Raw genomic sequence first — 19,955 nt, forward strand, 5'->3', positions numbered from 1 at the left:
TATAGCCGCTGTTGGCTGAAATCGCTGTTTGCTGCGCGGGAAAAAGTCTCCTGCTCATGCGTGTGTAAAATTTGAACGTTGACGACAAAGCCGGGAAGGCTATGTTGTTTAAAAAGAAAGAAGGCATCAGTCACTTTGACGGATGGACGATCTTGTGACCGACAGCCAGACAGCTTCCTCGAGCAGGCTTTAATGGTTTGACGTTTGACGTTGCCGCGCTTCCGCTTGTAGTTGCAGCGTGCGTCGTCAATGTTGTGATGGCAGCACCGACGTTACGCAGGCGTGCGCCATCTTGGGAGGAAAAAAGACGCCGATGGCAGCTACACTATGGCACCCAATTCATTTCACCAGAAAAAAGGCTATTTAGTAGTAACTAGCAACGAAAACCGCACTGCACAGCGGATCCATCCGCACCAGGAGTTCAATAATGGCATTGTTATGAGCGCTCAACCCCTCCGGGATAATCAGCTGTTCGAAGTCAGGATCGACAAGAAGGTAAGCGCCCCTCTCGAGTGTTGCTCTTCACAGCAGCAGCAGTCTGTCTACGGCGATGGCCTGTGAAGTAAATACCAAAAAGCTTGTAATTTATGTTGCGTTTGAGCCCGGCATTTCCTCCTAGCTACTTACAACGGCCTTAATGAGCAGAGGCGACCAAACAGGTAGTACCATTTGAAACTGCTTGCCGCTTCTTTTCCCCAGACTTGAGTAGGAAACTTCGCCTCGATCACATCACATTTCGTTAAACACTTTATTGTAATTTCTTGCAGTGGCATTCTTTTCTTTCTTTTCTTTTTTTGCGCTGTTGTCTGCCACATATCCTACGACATTACCCACACGATTAGGCATTGCCTGCTGCGCAGCGACCAACGAGACCTTGCTTTTCGAAACTAAAAGCGTTGATGGTGTTACCGGTTTCGATCGCGCCGGGTAATTTGTTTTACTGTATTTCGTTGTACATTTCACCTTGATACCGCTGCTTAAACGAAGCGGCTGTGATTAGGTAAAGAGACATAAGCTGCGTGTAGAGCGATTGGGATTTCGTTACGAGAATTTATTGTAGATGCGGTTTGGAAAAACCAGCGCGCTCTGCACTGTCGGCGGCGTCTTATCGCATGCCGCTTTTCAGCGTCAACAGCCGTGCTGTTTTTTTTTTTCTTTTTTTTTTCCAGGTCGGCGTCACATGTGCTCCTTTAGTTGTTTAATTTGCCTGTTAAGAGAGTTTTCAGCAGGAGAATAAATTGTACATCAACGTCGGCAGCGCCATTATTCGTTCTATCTGCATAGTTCGTAACCCAGGCGAAAATCCTAACTGGTCTAACTGGTTTAAGGAACAAATTTCCAGTTCATCCCAGTTGGTTCCCACAATGGATCCCCAACTAGAATTCAACTGAGAATTTGTTCCTTAAACCAGTTAGACCAGTTAAGATTTTCACCTGGGAAACGTTTAGAGGTGTTTGAATAAGTATTTGGTAAGAGTTGTTCGCATTCCGTAACAGCACATGGATTATGTCATGGCCACTACCGGGGTGAACATTGACAAGGGTAGCCACCAGTGGTGAAGAAATGTAGACAAAATTTTTTGATCAGGGCCTTTTCTTTTTTTCCTTTTTTTTTTTTTTGGGGGGGGGGGGGGGGATTTTACTTGAGATGGTGTAAACCTCCTATATATCAAAACTGTAAAGCTGTGCCCAACACTTTAGCCACTGGACAACCAGAGTGGTTTGCTGGCTAAACTGCTATTGAAGAAGCATTATATTGAGCATCTGCACCAGTGTGATGGTGCTCGTGATAAAAAATTTCAGATGTGGAACTAACGTATGGCTTGTAGAGTTTTTTCAAATATGCTGCTGTTATTCGTATAACGGTTAATGTAGCACTGCATATTGCACCCAACTTCATCAAGAGGATTGAAATGAAATATGTAGGAAGCAAATATAAATGTGTCGGCATATGCATAAAATTTGCAGTTACGGACCGGCGACTTTGTGAGTATGGTGGCCATCAGCCATAACATTTGCACCAATATTAATAGTAGTGGGAAGAAAGAAGGCATCTACTCGCTGAAACATGACTCAATAGATTACTTATTTTTGTTTTGTTCATTGAGCATTTGTGGCTTGTTTGTTTAGGTGAGTGAGTTAAAGAAACCGAGGACAAACTAGCTGAAGGTATTATAGATGCCTAACTAGGGCTCGTCCTGCATCAAGTCCCTCAGCAGTGCAATAGCAACATTTCTACAATTCTGCCTACAAGCCCTCAACAGTAAGAAGATAAAACAATGAAAAACATGAACTGCAAGTCAAAACTTGAAAAGATTACAGGGGATAATGATTCACAGGTATATGTGACATAATATAAAATAAACGATAGTCGACACAGAAGCAGATGTACGGCATTAATAAACTGTATGATGTACAACGATGAGTGAGGGGACTCATACAGCTAGAGACCAGAATAAATAGAAAAGAGAAGTGAATTTGTGTGTGAGAGAGGGTGAACTTTATTTAGTCCTTGAAATTTAGGTGGGTGGTTGGCCCAAGTCCAGGAAACCAGCATTGAAGAAGCAGCTCTCTGTAGTTTTGTCCTGTCAGCTGTTGCTGATAGGGAAGACCTGTGTGAGTCATCTTCTGGGTCACCTTCTCTTCTTATTATGCATGGCTGATTTCTACATATGAGTATCGTTCGAGTTGTTCGGAGCAGTTCCAGATCATGTGAAGCAGGTACTGTCAGTTTTGTTGTGCTTTTGGCGATGTGTCAGAAACTGCAGACCTGGAATTCAAGTCAGTTTACATTTTGTGTGTGTGTGTGTGCGTGCGTGCTTGTGTGTGCCTGTGCGTGCATTCATGCATGTTTTCAAGTGTTAATTCTAGGACTGAATGCTGAAAGTTTAATTAATAACATTGAAATTCTGGAACCACACACAAGCTATACTAAAATCGAGTGTTCTGACTGCCTATATACTGCTTATATGCATCGCTAATTTCTTCTTTTGCCTTTTCTGAATTGTGAACAATTTGTCAATAGAAAAGTTGGACAGGAGCTTACTATTAGATAGGTTTTTATGGCACGAAATGGTTCCCTCTGCTGCATATAAAGCTTTTTTCTGTTTTATGCTGGTCGTTGTCCTGCATGCTAGCAAGCTGTAATATGTAGACATAGTAAAAAAGGAAAGCAAGTTATTAATTTGTAATCTTATCTGTTCTGTTGAGAGAGGGCTAAATCTGTTAAATAATGCCACCGGTCAGGTGATCTTTGTACTGTTGTGTTGAGTAGATGAACAAAGATTTTTTTTCAGACAAAAATTCAGCATTCTTATTGAATATTCATGAGTAAGATGAGCACCATCATAAATAAAGGAATTTTTTTGCACCTTAATGTTTCTTGTCCTGAATAAAATGTACTTTTTTGCCACATGTACTGCATCCTTTGAAAAGCAAAATAAGAAATGAAGTGCACCACTCCTATTTTCTCAGGTTCAAATTTTTTTAAAATCATATTAGATTGAAAATACAGTCGTCCGTAGCTACCAAAATATTAGCTGCAGCAATGGCATTTAAAAAGTCACGCTGGTTTTGTCATTACTTGGATATGCTACAACGAGGAGCAAAGGTGTGAAAAATGCCCTTACTGCAAAAATAAATGTGATATGAAACAAGTAAATTATTTTCACAGTGAAAGCATGTAGTCATGTGCCTTCTGATAATTTAAATATTATGCTTCTTTATTGTGATACACTTCCTAGGCTTTGTAAAACTTAGCATGCCTGCATCAAAATCAAGACAGGTAATTGGTTCCAGTGTAGTCCAGTAACTTGGACTGGGTTATAATAATGATGCAACCAAGGCCTCACCATTCTGCTCTCTTATATGCTTGCATGTTGAATACTGTCATAAAAGCGAACTTAAGGAGCATTGTAGATATTTGAGGGGTACCTCTTACTGGAAAAAAAAAAAAATGGGGGGGGGGGGGGGGATTAGTACGCATGGCTTTAACTTGGTGATACAAACGAAAGCTCTGATAGTAGCCTCAATATCCCCATCAATACAACTTTTCAATTGCCTTTTTTTTTTTTTTTTCATATTGTATAAATTACAGGAATTGTGGGCACCTGAACGGGGCTCTAAGGGAAGGGAGAAAGGTGGTAGTGAAAGTGAAAAGAGAGAAAGTGCCTTAATGGTAGGGTTACACATCAAAGGACACCTCTCAGTTGCGCCTTCATCGAAAACACAGCCGCCAGCAATTGTATTCAAACCCGGGTACTCCGGAGCAGTAGTTTCGTGTCTTAACCATTGGTTTCTTCCTCCATGGCCACTGCAGCGGGGCACACATTTTTTTTCTCTAAGCTAGGTTTTGGGGAAACGAAGGCACAGTATACGTTTTGGTGAATACCTACACTATGGAGGGGAAACGGAGGCGTCCCTTTGCTGAAAGATCCCCAGGTGGTCGAAATTACTGAGAGACGCTGCATGAGAGTTGTGGCAGCCCTCTACTGGGGCACCCCTTTCTCTCTTTCCACTTTCATTCTCACCTTCCGCCCTTCCTCTACTGGGTGGTTCAGGGGTCCACAATACAAGTGTGACAGATACTATGCCTTTCCTTTCCTGTGAACCAATTATTATTATTATTATTATTATTATTAATAATAATAATAATAATCAGGTGAAGATCACGCAACCTTTCTGAAGGTCAATCAGCTGGTTGTTTTAGGGAAAGGAAGGCACAGCATATTTATAGCCACACTTTGTCCTGTGGCTCTTTCAAGGTCAGTGGCTATTCCAAGCTGACATTGTGTGTTGGTTTATAGGAATGGAAAGGCACAGTATTGGTCACATTTTTGTCCGAGGTCAAGCGGAAACCTATGCTGACCTTGACCAGAGATGGCGCTTTCGCTTCAAAATACAAAACAAGGAGGTGGCAGTATTGAGGAGGAGGGGGAAAGGGTTATAGATCGGCAGGGCTTAAATGAGAAAGCAAGGTGGGCTGCAGCAATCATACAGGTCAGAATCATGGATGTAACTGTACAAGATGTAATGGTGTGCGCTCATGATCCGCCACTTCTAATGATACAAGGCATCGTAAAATATGTTTATCTATTATAGTTCAGATTGCACTCGTGAATTCTTCTGCATCTGTGTTCTATCAAAAATCACCGTCATACTGCTAAATGTTCCTGTAGTTATTGAATTAACCCTTAGCAATCATTCTCAAACTGGGTTCAATCACCAAGTGCCAAATTTAGTGCATGCCGTAGCCTTCCCCCTTCCTGCCTTTCCCCGTTTTTCATCTGTTCACATTATTTTTGTCTTGACCATAATGTAGTTTTTCTATAGCAATCTGCTTTATTCTATAGCCATTAATTGTTATTGGATTTAGACATTTATGGAGAGTCTTTTCTTTTTGTTTCTTGTTCTTTTATTGTGTGCATGTTGGGGGAGGAAAAGACAGCCCTTTTTGAGAGTTGTTTAGACTCATCCAAGGCTAAAAATATTGAGGACCCTTAACCCATAATCTTGTGCTCTTCGCGCAGGTGTCAACATGGAGTGGCTCCATCGAGATTGGCGTGACAGCTCTGGACCCCGGCACGCTAACGTTTCCATCGAGTGCCACCAACCTGCGTGAGGGCTCCTGGGTCATGTCTGGCACGGGCGTGCTCCAGGATGGCAAGACACTGGTCGAAGAGTATGGCACCGACCTTGACCAGCTAGGCGAGGGTGACCGTGTTGGTGTCATGCGCACCTCGAGTGGCGAGCTCAAATTTTTTGTCAACGGCCGCAGCCAGGGCGTAGCTGCAAGCCAAATCCCTCCACAAGTGTATGCAGTGGTTGACCTGTATGGAAAGTGTGCCCAGGTGTCCATCGTAGATAGCATAGATTCACGTGAGTTGTCTGGAGAGCTCCATGTCGCACCTCTTATATTATTTTTTTTATTGCCTTTGGTGTTATTTCCTATAGCATGCCACTGATTCACTGAAATGAAACATGAACGCCACCTGTGAACAGAGTACGATTTTTTGCCTGTCTATGTTCACCTGTTGTGATTCATGCTTTTACAGAGAGGTTCTTAATTTTGTGTGTTTACAAGCTAGTCAAATGATAGTGTCATGCTACACACTGAGGGAACTGCAGACAACAGTGTTAGTGTTTGAATTCATCTTGGTAGAACGGTTGGCATTCAAGAAACTTTTTCATTTCCTCTATAAGGTAGCTAGATTCCAGGCCTCACATTACAGCTTAGAGTGAACAGCTTTATTTGGGTGTATAACCTCTTAAATTTTTCCATTGCTCAGCACGCTGGAGAAAGATGCAAGAGCACTGAATTTTGCAACATTTCGTGTGACGTTGCCACTTGGGTGTTTGTTTACTTTGCTTACTTGAACATTGGAGGGAAATCAAGTGAGATCTTGTAGAGCAGATGGTCTCAAGATGGTGAGGGTACTGCTGAAACCTGTTGTGTGAGTGCCTGCTGTTCCCTCTCCTGTACCGTCCTTGTGCTTAAAGTTAAGGTTATCTGTACGCTGTTGATTTTCACCGAAGGTGGCCAACCTGAAAACTGCCAAGCGTATAGTTGAGTGTAGGAAACTGACTGGAAACATTCATCTGGCTGTTTGGAACCTAACTGCAATCTTACCTGCTGTTGTGTCTGCACTGGTCAACTAAGCAACTGTAGAATAAATGCTCAACCTTGCCCTTGTACAAAGTTAGTTTTTGACATTCAGAAATGAAATCACACCAGCCTTACAATGTGGTGTCTACTTTGTCATAAATTTTCCTCCCTTCTCTTCTTTCCTTCCTTGTAGCTGAGCCAATCAGTGACAATATTAGTTGTGAAAACATAGCTAGTCTGGGAGCAGCTGCCCGGCCACCGCCAACAGACGATCCGCTCCGGTTTCACACACGGTGCGGAACATTGGTCGAGCTTTCCAATGGCAATCGAACAGCGGAACGGCGGCGGCCTGCTGATGAATTTAACAATGGGGTCGTCATGACTCACAGGTCACTGAGGGACGACGAGTGGTTTGAGGTAAGCTGGAGCATCTTCATATCTCTGAGCAGCATCCTTACTGGCCACCTCACGCAGTATTGTTAATCGCTACTTTCACCTGGGGGCCAATCATTATTCCTCTCAGTGTCACCAAGAGGGAGGAGTATGTTTAGTAAAAAAGGTAGATAGGTTAGGTTAAGTGATGCTGATCTGGCCTGCTACTCTGCACTGCATGCGGAAAGGGTTTTCTTCAGGTTTCTTTTATTTAATAGACCATCATTACTGTTGGTTATAGAAAAAACATAAATGTCATAAAATAGAGCAAACAAAATTAATTGGGTATGTAGCAACTAGCTTTATAGCCATGCTTGTGGGCTTCAAAGATTCCCAGTTTTTGTTTTAAAGCTGAAACTCAGTCTGTATACAGCGTATTGTTGTCTTCATATTAAAAACTGAAGTTTTCTTCCTTTTTCCTTGCACAAATAATGAAGGTTATTTTTGTCATTGTTTTCTTTACAGGTAAAATAATTTTATGCTTTAAGTGTGCCACCTGTTTTGATTTTTAAACTGTGAACCACCAAGTCCACCCCTACATACTTAGTATTTTTGTTGTGGGGTCTCTTGTCAACTGTAGCAGTGATCTTTCCTTTCCCTGATTTCGCTCGAAGGTCCTGTGTTTAAACATTTCTTACTTCAAGCAGTTGCTTTCTTCTGTGCAGCTTCGAATTGACGAGCTGGTGAACAAGTGGTCAGGCTCCATTGAGCTCGGCGTCACTACCCACAGTCCCGACACTCTCGAGTTCCCTGCAACTATGACAAACATGCGATCAGGTTAGGAGCAAAAATCTTAGAGCTTCTTGCTTAGATCTTACAAAAGAATTTATGGTTTGCTGATAAATTACTATTCTTGTCAATAAGGCACTGTGATCTGCAAAATTCAAGGAGTTAGTAATATAAAACCCAAGCGTGTGTTTAATCTGCAGCATGACTACCATATCATTCAGGGCTTTGTCATACAACTGTGCATGGAGGTACACAATAGTTGGGTTTTTAGTTGAGTAATTTATGCACCTTTTATGAAGCGATAGAGCGATGCACATTCTTTAATAATGCTTGAGTTGGTATTTCTTTGCAGCCTTCTGCTTATTAAGGCAAAAGCCTTTCTTGGCTCATTGGGGGGACGGGGATGGAAGTGTTGGCAGAAGCGTTTGCCGAGAATGTGGACAGCGCGCGTCTGCACGAACTGCCAATCATCTTATACCATATTTACTTGCATAATGCTCGCAGCCCCCACATTGGCTTTCAAAATTGTTTTTTTTTTTCCCTCCTGTAATCATCACATCAGCAAAATTACTGCCGCAAGAGTCTGCTAGTAGTAACAAGCGCCACCTTTGGAGCACTAAGCGACAACAGCGGGCTCAGGTATATCATCATCATCATAGGTTATTCTCGTTGAGTTGTTGTGTAATCTTTGTTCCGCCATTTTGGAAGGTATCTCCATGTCTTGAAAGTGCTTTAGCGATTCGTGCTTTTGGCGACCCTCTACTTTTATAACAAAGATAAGTCGTGCTTGAAGGTAATGTTTTGGTTGTATTTACAATAGCTGGCCTAAGAATCTCGATTCACACCTATTTACATTTGCTTTTAAGCTCCAAAAGATTTGCTTGAAAATTTTCCTCGCGTAATTATCGCATCCCCTAACTTCATCAATTTTCTGCAAAAAAAAAGGTGCGAGCATTATGCAAGTAAATACGGTAGTTAGTGTTAGAGATTGGGATGTAGGTGCAGTAATATTACACATACCGGATGTCCCAGCTGACTTCAGCCAAGGGTTAAAAAAGTATATATATATTTGTGGTAATGCAAGGAAAGTAGTTGTATGCAGCTGCCAGCTGTATTACACTTAAAAGGTAGCTTTTGTTTTGCAATTAATAAATTAGTTATATAGGTTAATGTTTTAATTGCTAAATGTTGACTTTAAACAATAAATGTGATTTGCAAAGTTAGAGAGCACTTTCAGAGGCCCTAATTCTATTATTTGGAATTAAAGAAAGTCTCACATGTATCTTTTTTTCCGAGCTCCAAAGAAAGCCCGCAAACACACACAAAAAAAAAAGAACAATCACCTGACTAGCACATTTGCACACCACAATTGTGCTGCTCTCAATCGTAGTTTGAGCTAACGAAATCAGTTGCGGCCGTGGCTTGACAGCCCCATTGCAGCGGTAGGCTGATATATTGGCGATGGTTGCAGTGAACTTGCTGCGATTGCTGCAGTCTGCTCCATCACTTGCACCAGCTGGCAGATGGGGGCAAAGAAACCATCACAGACATAATTCCCTGCCACTGCAGTGGGGCCATGGAGCCACAGCTACAGTTGATTTCATTCACTCAAACCACAGTTAAAAGCAGCACTATTGTGGCACGTGAATGCACTAGTCACATGGTTTTTTATTTTGTGGGCTTTCTTTTGAGCTCGGAACAAGAGATGCACATTAGATTTCTGTTATCGGGAATCATGGAAGGGGGGTTTCGGAAGATGCTCTCCCATTTTGTTAATCCTATTTATAGCCAAAAGTCAATATTTTAGTCATTAAAGAAAATTAACATAACTTATTATTTATTGCAAACCAAATACTTTCCTGCGCTGCACAAGACTGCTGGCAGCTGTATGCAACTGGCTTCCCTTGCCTGTCTCAAATATTTTATTTTGTAACCTTTGGCTAAAGTTCTCCGTCCATCTGTCTGTCTGTCTGTCTGTGTCTGTCTGTCTGTCTGTCCGTCTGTCTGTGCATGCGTGCGTGTTAATGACAGTTGGTGATAATGATAGGGGTAGTAAAAAATAAATCATAGTGATAATGATAGTTACTGACAGTATATGGTGATGCCATAGTTGGTGGTATAGTAGTGGTGATAATATGTAATGTAGTTAGCGATAACGGTAGCTGGTGATAGGGGTAGTTGATGACAGTGGATTCGGATATGTGGCTACCCCTTTGTAACGGATAATCTTGGAGAAAAAAACTTCTTCAAGTCTTTTGGCCGAATTACTTAGGTGTCTGTACAGTCTGCATTCTTTACGGAGATTTCTCTCTACAATGCAAGGAGGATGGTAGTGACGATGACGATGGTAGTTATAGTTGGTGTAGTTTCAGTTAGTGATAGTGATGATGATGACAATGGTGACAGTGATGATGAGAGCGGTGGAGACGATGGTAGTGAAGGTGATGCTGGTGGCAGTGACGATGTCAGTGATTGTGATGATAATGGTGGTGTCATTGCTAATAGTCATGATGATAGTGATAGAGTAACATCATGTGCTTGAGATGAAAGAGAAAGGTCTTTGCATTTCTGCTTTTAAGCAGACTTAAGCATAATGCTGTATAATTGTTAGAACTGTACATGCAACAAAATTTACAAGTAAATGTATTGATGTGTAGTAAAGTTACTGTGCTCGCTACAGTTTGGGGTCTGAATTTTTTTTTTTTCTTGGGGAGGGGATATTATTTTTGTTTTCCAATTTTCACCTTCATTGAACTTTGTACAAATAGGTTAAAGCTTATTTGTAGCCAAAAGTAAAGATGCTGAAATTAGCTTGCCGGAGCAGACAGTTTTTAAATGCTACGGAGAAAGCTAGGGGGCATGCTAATCCCATTCCAGAAAGGTTGGCTCTTTTAGGTGTTATTGACTGTAAGGCTTTGTTATGCCAGCCAACGCATTGTTCGACTTCAGGATGAACGTGAACAGTGTTTGTGAGAACCAGCTCCCTGTAATAGATGTTGACGTGGTGTAGTAAATTGTCAAGCAAAACCTTGACTAGTGAAGCTTTTTAAAAAATGGTATTTGTCCTCAAGGAAAGACAAAAATTCTTTGGATGCTGATCATGATCATGTGAAAAAATGATTGAAAGTGATGGAAAGGAAATAAAAAATAAAATAAGTGCATATAATTGATTCTTTCATCTGCACAAATACCTGAATGGGAAAAAAGCTGCAGTTTTATGTTTCCACAAAAACTTAATGTCTGCGTTTGAAGTAGGGCATTGTTTTATCCAGAAGATACCAAATAAGAAGAAAAAGCCATATAATATGAGGAGTTTTTCATTTACAGTGCTCTTGCATGTGGTTGAACTATTGCTTTTTGGTTCCTATGCCAGGTACAATAATGATGAGTGGCTCGGGAATTCTCACAAACGGCAAAGGCAGCAGACGAGAGTATGGCAACTACAACCTGGACGAACTCCATGTGAGTGGTCACTGCCTGGCCGTTTCACAAACTGATTTTGAATACTGCTAATATGCTTTTCTCTTATGCTACAGGGAATCTGTGAGCAGTCATTTTGTTTGTTTGTTTTTTCAGTTGTTTGGAGTGACTGAAAACAAATGGGGAATTCATATATTGGGCATTCATGAAGAGTGAAGTGCATACTGCACTGAAACTTTGATGTGGTCACATTCACGGTTTCATTCCTTTACATAATGTTGAAGACATGCTATCTGGGCTATCGTGACCTGCTGGGATAGCTCAGTAGTTAAGGCGCTCGACTACCGTGCCCAAGGATGTGGAACCAAATCATGACACCGCAGCTACTTTTCGATGGAGGCGAAAAGTAAGGTGCCCATGTACTATGCAATTCCAGTGCACGTCAAAGAATCCCAGGTGGTCTAAAATTTCTGAAGCCCTCCACTATGGTGTCCCTCTGTAGCCTGAGTCAATTTGAACATTAAGCCCTATGAACCAAACCAATCTAGACTGTTGCAAACTAAGTGGTCACTCGTTTAAGTGATCAGTACGGTTATGTGCAGATTGTCTTGGAAATGTCTGTTGCATTGTTCTATTGGTTGAAGGCGAACCTCAGCAACAAGGATCCATAACATATGCTTAGCTATTTCTTTGGCGTTGTTATAAATGAGCTACTGATAAATATTTTTGGCGGGGGCGTGTATATGGCATGATTTTGCTGGGTCAAGCATGGGATAGCAGGGTGCTGCCCCTGATTTCTTGTGGAATTTTTGCAGGAAGGAGACAGGATAGGGGTTGTGCGCAAGTCGAATGGTAATCTGCACTACTACATCAATGGCATGGACCAGGGCGTGGCATCGGGAAACGTGCCACCAGTCGTGTACGGAGTGGTTGACCTCTATGGTATGACCGTCAAGGTCACCCTGCTTGACCACACAGACAGCACCCACCGGCAGGTGGCATCTCCCAGTGACGAGAGCAAAGCCATCAAAGGTGACCATTTTTTGCTGCTTCCGCCAGCCTAACTTGGTGTGTCATCGTCAGCAGTGTCAGCTGACAGTTTGATGGCCACTTTATGCTCAACTGAACCAGTTGGCAATGTGTGAAGAGGTGTAGCTTTGATGCTTCTGTACTTGGAAGCTTTACAAAGACCACTGTCATTTTTCTCTAGGTCTTCACGGAGAAATAGCTGCTGTAAAAGAATCACTAGAGGAATGTAGCCCGAATTTATTGAAGTACTGATTAGGTGTGAACAAGCCTGGGACTTTGACTTCATGCAATGTTTTCAAATGCACTTATGGGAGGGGGGGGGGGGGGGGGGAGGCTTAGAAGGCACTTGTCGAGCAGCAGAGTTGGTGTTTTGACGAAATTTGGGGTTGCAAAGAATTTTTAAGGCTTGCCCTTGAAATTTTGCTAGTATGAAAAAGAAAAGCTTCTGATGCACTGTTCTTGTAAAAAAGTAACTAGTCAGCATGGCTTGCTTCTCGCTAATGCAACAGTGTTCTTAAGGCTTCCCTAAAGACCAAGAAAGAAGAGGACAAAGGTTCTACTTGCCTTACTGAGATTTGGAACTTGGGAGGCTGACAGTAGCGCTCCATTGTACGACCGAGAACCAAACCATGCTACCTGGTTACCTTTGGCAAAGGTTGGCACCTGTGGAACAGTTGTGGATACATTTTTCCTTTGTGGTTAAAGTAAGGTACTTTTAGGTACTTTTGTAAAGCTCTCCTTCTGACATCATATGGGATAAGCTGTAGCTATACAAATGCATAATGAGATTGTGTCAACCTGCTGTGGCAATGTCTCGCAGATGACACGAATGACCGAGAGACTGAGAGGTTGCTGTTTCACCCACGCTGTGGCGGACGAGCGGTGGTCGTAAACGACGGCCGTACTGCAAGGAGACCCAGGTAAGCTTACTCAGTTTGTGGGTGTTATTGTGTTACTAGGAGACCAGATGTGAACTGAGGCCATTATTTAGCAGAAGGCTCGCATAGTTGTTCCAGTTTTGGTCGTTGTATTTCATTTACAAAAAGCGTTTAATCCCAGTGATTTTTTCCCCAGTTGCAGCATATTTTTTAGGTGTTGTGTTGTAGAACCCCAGTCTTGCTAAAAAGCCCCTTGCAAGTTCTTCTTGCATTCCCATTTGGTAGATTGTTGTTCAGTAATTCTTATATGTGATGTTGAAATTTGCATACTGTGAAACAGGAAAGTGATGCATCATGGAGCGCCTTAGTGAATTACTATGAAAGAAAAGAAAAAGCTTTGCAGCTCTTAACGCCAGCACAATTTCTTGCCAATGCAGGTGTGCTAGAAAGAAAGCACTGACTGAATGGCCAGTCAGTGGTGTTCTTTGATGACAGATCTTTTTAAGAGTGAAGCTTTTGCTCTTCGAACATAACTTTGAAGGTCACGAAAGATGTCATTTGGCCTCTAAACTGAGGGCCTGATGTCATACCACGTGACTCGTCAGAGTTCGGCCGGCCGCTGCCTAGGGACAGAATGTTGCGTCACAGAAAGCAGGCAAAACTATGTGTAATCTTGCTTAACTAGAGCTTTCACTTGTCTTACTGTGTGTAACAGAGTTAAACCACTGCAGATTTTTTCATACAAACATTTTTACTCTCACACACCTTCCTTCAGTGCCCTGGACGGCTTCAACAATGCTGTTGTTCTGACCAACCGTGCGCTGCGGCCAGACGAGCTGTTCGAGGTGGTCTTGGAGCAGCAGGTGTCGAAGTGGACCGGTTCCATCGACATTGGGGTGACCATGTTCCCGCCACACCTTCTAGAGTTCCCCACCACCATGACCAATGTCCGGTCGGGCACTTGGGTCATGACCGGATGCGGTGTCATGCAGAATGGCATAGAGGTCATCAAGGACTACTGCCAGAATCTGGACACCCTGCAGGTACGGCACTGTTGCTTGTGACATCTTGGACTAAAATGCTTGTTTTAAATGGGGTTGCATATGGCAGTCCTTTACTTCAGTTGGAGACTAGTTTTACTCGAGGTGCTTGTGAGACCGTCTTCGGACGCAAGTGTGAATTATGAAAAGTGGTTATTTAGATTTTGCTAAGCTACCTTTCACTAAAATGTGTGAGGTACCTGTGGTTGGTACTAGTTTAACAGGTCATCTACTGTGTCATCTACCAGCTGTCTTGTCTTGTATAGTTGCAATCTGTGTGGCAAAGTCAGGTTGAAGAAGTGAGGGAAGTTTCCAAAAGCAGGCTCGAAGAATACATCTAGAGATGAGCAAGAATATGCAGGAGTTTCTGCACCTAGTATTAAGTGGCACTTGCTGTGTTGGTTAGTGACTTACATAGCTTGCTTACAAGTAACTTGTAACTGTTCGGCGGCCGGAACAAAGACAGAAGTCATGCACCAGCTGACCTGTGATCTCAGGTTGGTGACAAAGTGGGTGTGAAGCGAACTTCGGAGGGCAATCTTCATTTCTACATCAATGGCGTGGACCAAGGTGTGGCTGCCCGCAACGTGCCCGCCCGGGTGTACGGGGTCATCGATCTCTACGGGCAGGCTGCTCAGGCTTCTGTGGTTAACCATTCAGGTGAGGGCTGGCTTGAGATTGATGTGCTTTCAGAGCATGAAGCAATATGACCACTCTCTTAGTACCTTATGTGTGTAGGTGTAACTGGCTGACTGAGCAATTGTCTACTATAGTATTTGCAATAAACCATAGCTATCCCGTCCCTTTCGTTTTCAGTATCTAGCTCATTGGCATAAAGTAGTAGACATTCTTATTGTTTGTTCTAAATTATGCAGTCACTGAAACCATTAGCTTGCTTCATTATTGGACCACGACAGAACGGATACTAAAGTTTGGCAGTTTACTTGCTAACGCTACTTGTACTTCACTTTGTCCGCTTTTTTGCCTTCTGTAATCTGTGTTTTCATCTTGGACACTTGTGCTTGTTTTTTATATCTTTGCAAGACTCTATCTTAAACTTTTGTTGACTTCTTTCCCCTTCATTTACCTCATTTCTCACTGGTATGCTGTTTTATAGAGCAGTTCTGCCTTTCAGCTGCTACTCCCTCTAATGCTTTCGCATGAATCGGCAATGAAACCTACAACCAGATGAGCTGCAGGTGAATGTCGTCCCTTTCCTTGGCTGCAGTCCCAGAGATTGAACCCATACTGGAGCTCCTGTCGGCAGTGCCGTCTCCTTCCCTGGCCTTGGCAGCCGGCGAACCACTGGTCGCGGAGGTGCGCTTCAGCAAGAGACATGGGCGCAACGTTCGTGTGCTCAACAACGGCCTGACAGCAGTACGGCCTAATGCCCATGGCGAGTTCAACTTTGCCATTGTGGTTGGCAATCAGCCACTCACTGACAACCAGCTCTTCGAGGTGGTCATCGATCAGATGGTCGACCGGTGGTCAGGGTCCATTGAAGCCGGTGAGTCACCTACAGAGGGAGACTTCGGAGCACTTTCTGCAAATTCACCTGAAAGAAATGTAAATCCACGTCTGCTTGGAAGTTTTTAACGTTCAAGAATCAGGTTTCAAGAAACTGTACATTGTAAGGTACTGAAGTTAGAGCACTTTGTGCAAAAGCTTCGAATTTTCAGTCTTTATTACCATAAATATTCAAGTCGACATTCTCCAGTCACTTAATGCATGGCACAATAAATCATGCAAAAGGTTCATTAGCATTTATAGCCTTCTGAATGGCCACCACTCTTTTTTTTTTTCCTTATCTTTTTCCAGCAGAGAAGCACATTACAAAAACCACTTGTGCCAGAACAACATCTTCGGCTGGTTTGTTTTCATATCGAGGTGCAAAGCAATGAAGGGACAGGTGAAGCATTGACCATTGACATTCAACAACCTCAAGGCACGTTTGTGCTGGGATTATCAGAAGCATTCTTTGAGACTGCATTGTCCCCGTTTTGACGACTATCAGAAGAGGAAGGTGCTAATAAACTAGATTAATATGAAAGAATCCTGATGGTACGAATCTCAGCCGCTCACTAAAAATATTTGCATCATCCAAAATTTGCATCATCATTTTTTATATGCAGAAGTATGAAAAATGTATCCACTGTTTGTGGTGCATAATGCATAACTGGTGATCACTGTGACCATTACGAGGAGACAGCAATGCCATAATGGAGGGCTGTAAAGTAATTTCGACCAGCTGTGATATCTTTAGCGTGCACTCACATATCACAGCACATGGACACCCCGACAGTCGAGCCCAGTTATAATGAACCTGAAGACGCTTTCTCATCGTTGGGTCAACGCTTATGCTTGCACCTAAAATCTTGTCCTTGTCTTTGGTAATTGTCGAAATGGTCAACATTTAGAGATCGTATTTCTTCATCAAGTCGCAGTTCTTCTTTCCTTGACCAAGTTCATTAAGAATTGCTTTCTTTGTTGTGACGTCGACAGCCTTTCATTTCGCAGTCGAAGTTGGACCCAAAGCACAGTATGCCATCACACTCGTTGGATCTGCAGCCGTCGCAATCTTGTGACGAAAGCATCCAATTGCCCGCAAAACTCTAAAGATCCCGCGATGAGAGCAACGCAAACGCCATGCACTGAGAGCGTAACAGCTGTACAAAAGAAAAATGCGTCGAGCGCGCGCTGCCTGCTCGTGGTTGCAGCACACAAGGTGGAGCACTGATTAGGGAATCAACGCATGCCATGTGACCAGCCAGGCCAGTTAGCCATACCGCGTGACAGCGCCAAAGTGTGCGTCGGCGTGCGGTAGACCTGTTTTTTGCAGTTCCAGGGCTCTGTTTTTATCGCTTTCTGGATTGCCTGTTCTCTTTTTTTTTCTTCTTTTCTGCAGATAGAAAGCTATGCTGGAGAGTAGAGGAACAGGGGGAGGTCAACGTGCTGGCTGCGCTGACGATAGAGGGAATTTTTCGACAGTGGAGTCGAGTTTATGATGCCTTCTTGTTCACTCTAACAGAGTTGTGTGGCCACGGTTGCTCATTGCAAATTACGAGCGCTGCGACGGAGAACAACAACGAGAGAGTAATGACAAGGACAGGCGCTCACATATCACAGCACATGGACACCCCGACAGTCGAGCCCAGTTATAATGAACCTGAAGACGCTTTCTCATCGTTGGGTCAACGCCTGTCCTTGTCATTACTCTCTCGTTGTTGTTCTCCGTCGCAGCGCTCGTAATTTGCAATCATGTACCAACTAGCTCAACTTTCCGTATGGTTGCTCATTATATCGGTATGCAGTGTCATTATCGTAATGCATATTTTGACAGTATAATAACCGAGCATTCGTTATAACTGCGGCCGTTATAAGTGGGATTGACCGTATTTCTTGGTGCTTGTCTCGCTATTGGCAATTGTGATGTTGACAACGTATGAGCAGCGATTGATGCTATAGGGCAGGATCCCAGCTCGCGTTTTATCCCCCGTAGTATTGAGTATCACCATAGTATCACCCATAGTACTGAGAACATCCGGGATTTCGATTATTGTACACAATGCACTCTACCAACCAGGGAATATCGCACTGTCGTGCCATCCGCGATCACATCATGGAAACTCTATAGCATACTGACGTGTTGAGCCAGATTGAAAAGTTTATGGGCAACCGTTTTTAAATACTTCTTCTTGAAGTTTAGAGAATTGTTATTTTTTCCTCTTGTTTCTTATTTGCATTATGGGCAAAATATTTCTACAATAATGCTTTCTGTCCTTAGCAGCCATGCATGGTTAACACGAAATAGACGCTTTATTGTGTAACGTCAGTCGAGTTCGAAGTTACCCTATGCTGCCTCTCGTAGCTGCAGCTTAAAACTCCTTATTGTCTGTCTGTACAAAAGTTGAAGTTTTATGTTGGGACTGACTTTCACGTTTGGTTTTAAAACCTAATTGCAAACACTGTAGTGAGAGTGCAATTTTACTCTTACCTAATTATCCATTTTGTTTTAAACGTGTAGGTGTCACAGCCATTAGACCCGAGGACCTTGAATTCCCAAGCACAATGACTGATATCACTCATGATACATGGATGCTGAGGTAAGCAGACATTTCTGCAGAGTGTGCATACAGTCGTTTGCATATTTTATATGCTCGCTTTTGCTCAGGAAAGCGCTTGCCAGCTTGTAAACACACGTGTCCCAACCGTATTAAGCGGTCTTTTTGTGTGTACCCTGACACTGTGGCTCAGTTGTTGGGGCACTCAACTACTGGACCCAAGGATGCGGGTTGAATCCTGGCTGCGGCAGCTGCTTTTTGGTGGAGGTTAAACGCAAGGCGCCGATGTTCCAAATGGTCGACAATTCCGAAGGCCCCATACGCATTTTTACGATCACCCTCATAGCCTGCGTCACTTTGGCTCATCTAAGTTCTATAAACCAAACCTTCCTGCGTACATTAATTGGGCTTAGGCAGTCAGAGGTCAGCGAAAAGTGCAAGTCTTGTCATAGACATAGCTTAGCGTAATGGCAGTGATGGTACATCAGCGTTTTAACAGTGTGTGCTGTGTGGACATTTTTAAAGAACTGAAGCCTGCCACTGATTCTTCGCGGGAATTTGTGCAGCGGTTCGGCCATTATGCGCAACGGTAACACTGTCCGAAACGGCTACAAGTGCGACCTGGACCAGCTGGGAGTTGGAAGTCGGGTGGGAATGATGCGTGACTCCGACGGCTGCCTGCACTACTTCATCAACGGAGAGGACCAGGGAATTGCGTGCAGAAACATTCCACAACGTAAGCTGCGCTTCTGGATGCTTTCCATTTTAATATCTACAGTTCAGGTTGGGCAGCAGGAAACAATACCATACTGTCTACTCTCGTAATAGATACACTCACATAGTTAACACACACCACTACCTTTCCAGCAAAAAAGTTCTTTTTTTCTTTTCCTTGGCTTGTAATAAACGCACCCCTTTGCCTTTTGGCGCGCAATCGCCAGATGAAGATAGTAAATGCTAGCAGAAGCCTATTTCCTGAACAGTGGAAGTATTGCACAGTCTATGCCAAGCTGTCATCATGTAAGGACTGCTATTCTTTACCCTACAGGACAAGCAACCAATAAGAATGTTGCATGAAAAATTCAAGAACCAATAAGAAGCAGGCCAGTGTGTTCATAAAATGTTCCTTCAGCCATATAATGGATCGTAGAAACCAATTTTTTTCTCAATGTTGCAAAGTGTGCAACACAATTATGGGCCCCTGCAGAGGTTATGAGGGCACGTGCAAGTTGAGTTGTTGACTATGCTCTCAAATATGGCAGCTGTGCGAAGAGTGCATTTTGTTTCATTTAAGGCATTACTGGTACTTGATTAAGTATTTATTCCATTAATGTATTTCTTGCTCATTCTTACTGCTTAAAATTTTTTCTTGACATCTTAGTCCACTTCATGAATGCAGCTCCCAGATTTTCCGAGATATTTTAGGAAAACTTTGAATTCATTATGCGAGTGAATATCGTACATTGCAAAGAACGGAAGCCCTTGTGCTTGCTCATCTCTGGCTAAACTTATGTCGCAAAAGCAGCTCTGTCTTATATGTATTGTAAATATGCAATTTCTTTACAAGCATGTGAAATACTGGTTCGTTGAGGGCATATTAAAGGGCTAATCTTAGTAAATTGGAAGTGGTATAATAGCTGAAAGTTATGTTCTTTTAATTTCTTTGTTATTGGGGACAAGGAAGACAGGTTGCAGATACTCATTATCATCATCATCATTGGCCGGACTATACCCACTGCAGGGCGAAGGCCTCTCCCATATCA

The 19,955-nt window shown here is 42.9% G+C and overlaps 1 protein-coding gene across 1 annotated transcript in view; it reads left to right on the forward strand.

Annotated features, from left to right (window-relative positions):
• The first annotated feature begins 285 nt into the window (after positions 1 to 285).
• Neurl4 (neuralized E3 ubiquitin protein ligase 4) overlaps positions 286 to 19,955 on the forward strand; it is a 44,408-nt gene continuing 24,738 nt past the window's right edge. The window contains exons 1-12 of the mRNA XM_084599199.1: positions 286 to 495; positions 5,528 to 5,876; positions 6,797 to 7,020; positions 7,701 to 7,812; positions 11,138 to 11,226; positions 12,000 to 12,216; positions 13,034 to 13,133; positions 13,867 to 14,134; positions 14,629 to 14,791; positions 15,360 to 15,638; positions 18,156 to 18,234; positions 18,759 to 18,928. Of these exons, the coding sequence (XP_084455325.1) occupies positions 328 to 495; positions 5,528 to 5,876; positions 6,797 to 7,020; positions 7,701 to 7,812; positions 11,138 to 11,226; positions 12,000 to 12,216; positions 13,034 to 13,133; positions 13,867 to 14,134; positions 14,629 to 14,791; positions 15,360 to 15,638; positions 18,156 to 18,234; positions 18,759 to 18,928 (2,218 nt within the window). The 5' untranslated portion in view covers positions 286 to 327. The remainder of the gene's footprint in view (positions 496 to 5,527; positions 5,877 to 6,796; positions 7,021 to 7,700; positions 7,813 to 11,137; positions 11,227 to 11,999; positions 12,217 to 13,033; positions 13,134 to 13,866; positions 14,135 to 14,628; positions 14,792 to 15,359; positions 15,639 to 18,155; positions 18,235 to 18,758; positions 18,929 to 19,955) is intronic.

Source organism: Amblyomma maculatum, chromosome 3, assembly GCF_055883805.1.
Source record: "Amblyomma maculatum isolate TAMU_Amacu chromosome 3, ASM5588380v1, whole genome shotgun sequence".
Taxonomy (NCBI): domain Eukaryota; kingdom Metazoa; phylum Arthropoda; class Arachnida; order Ixodida; family Ixodidae; genus Amblyomma; species Amblyomma maculatum.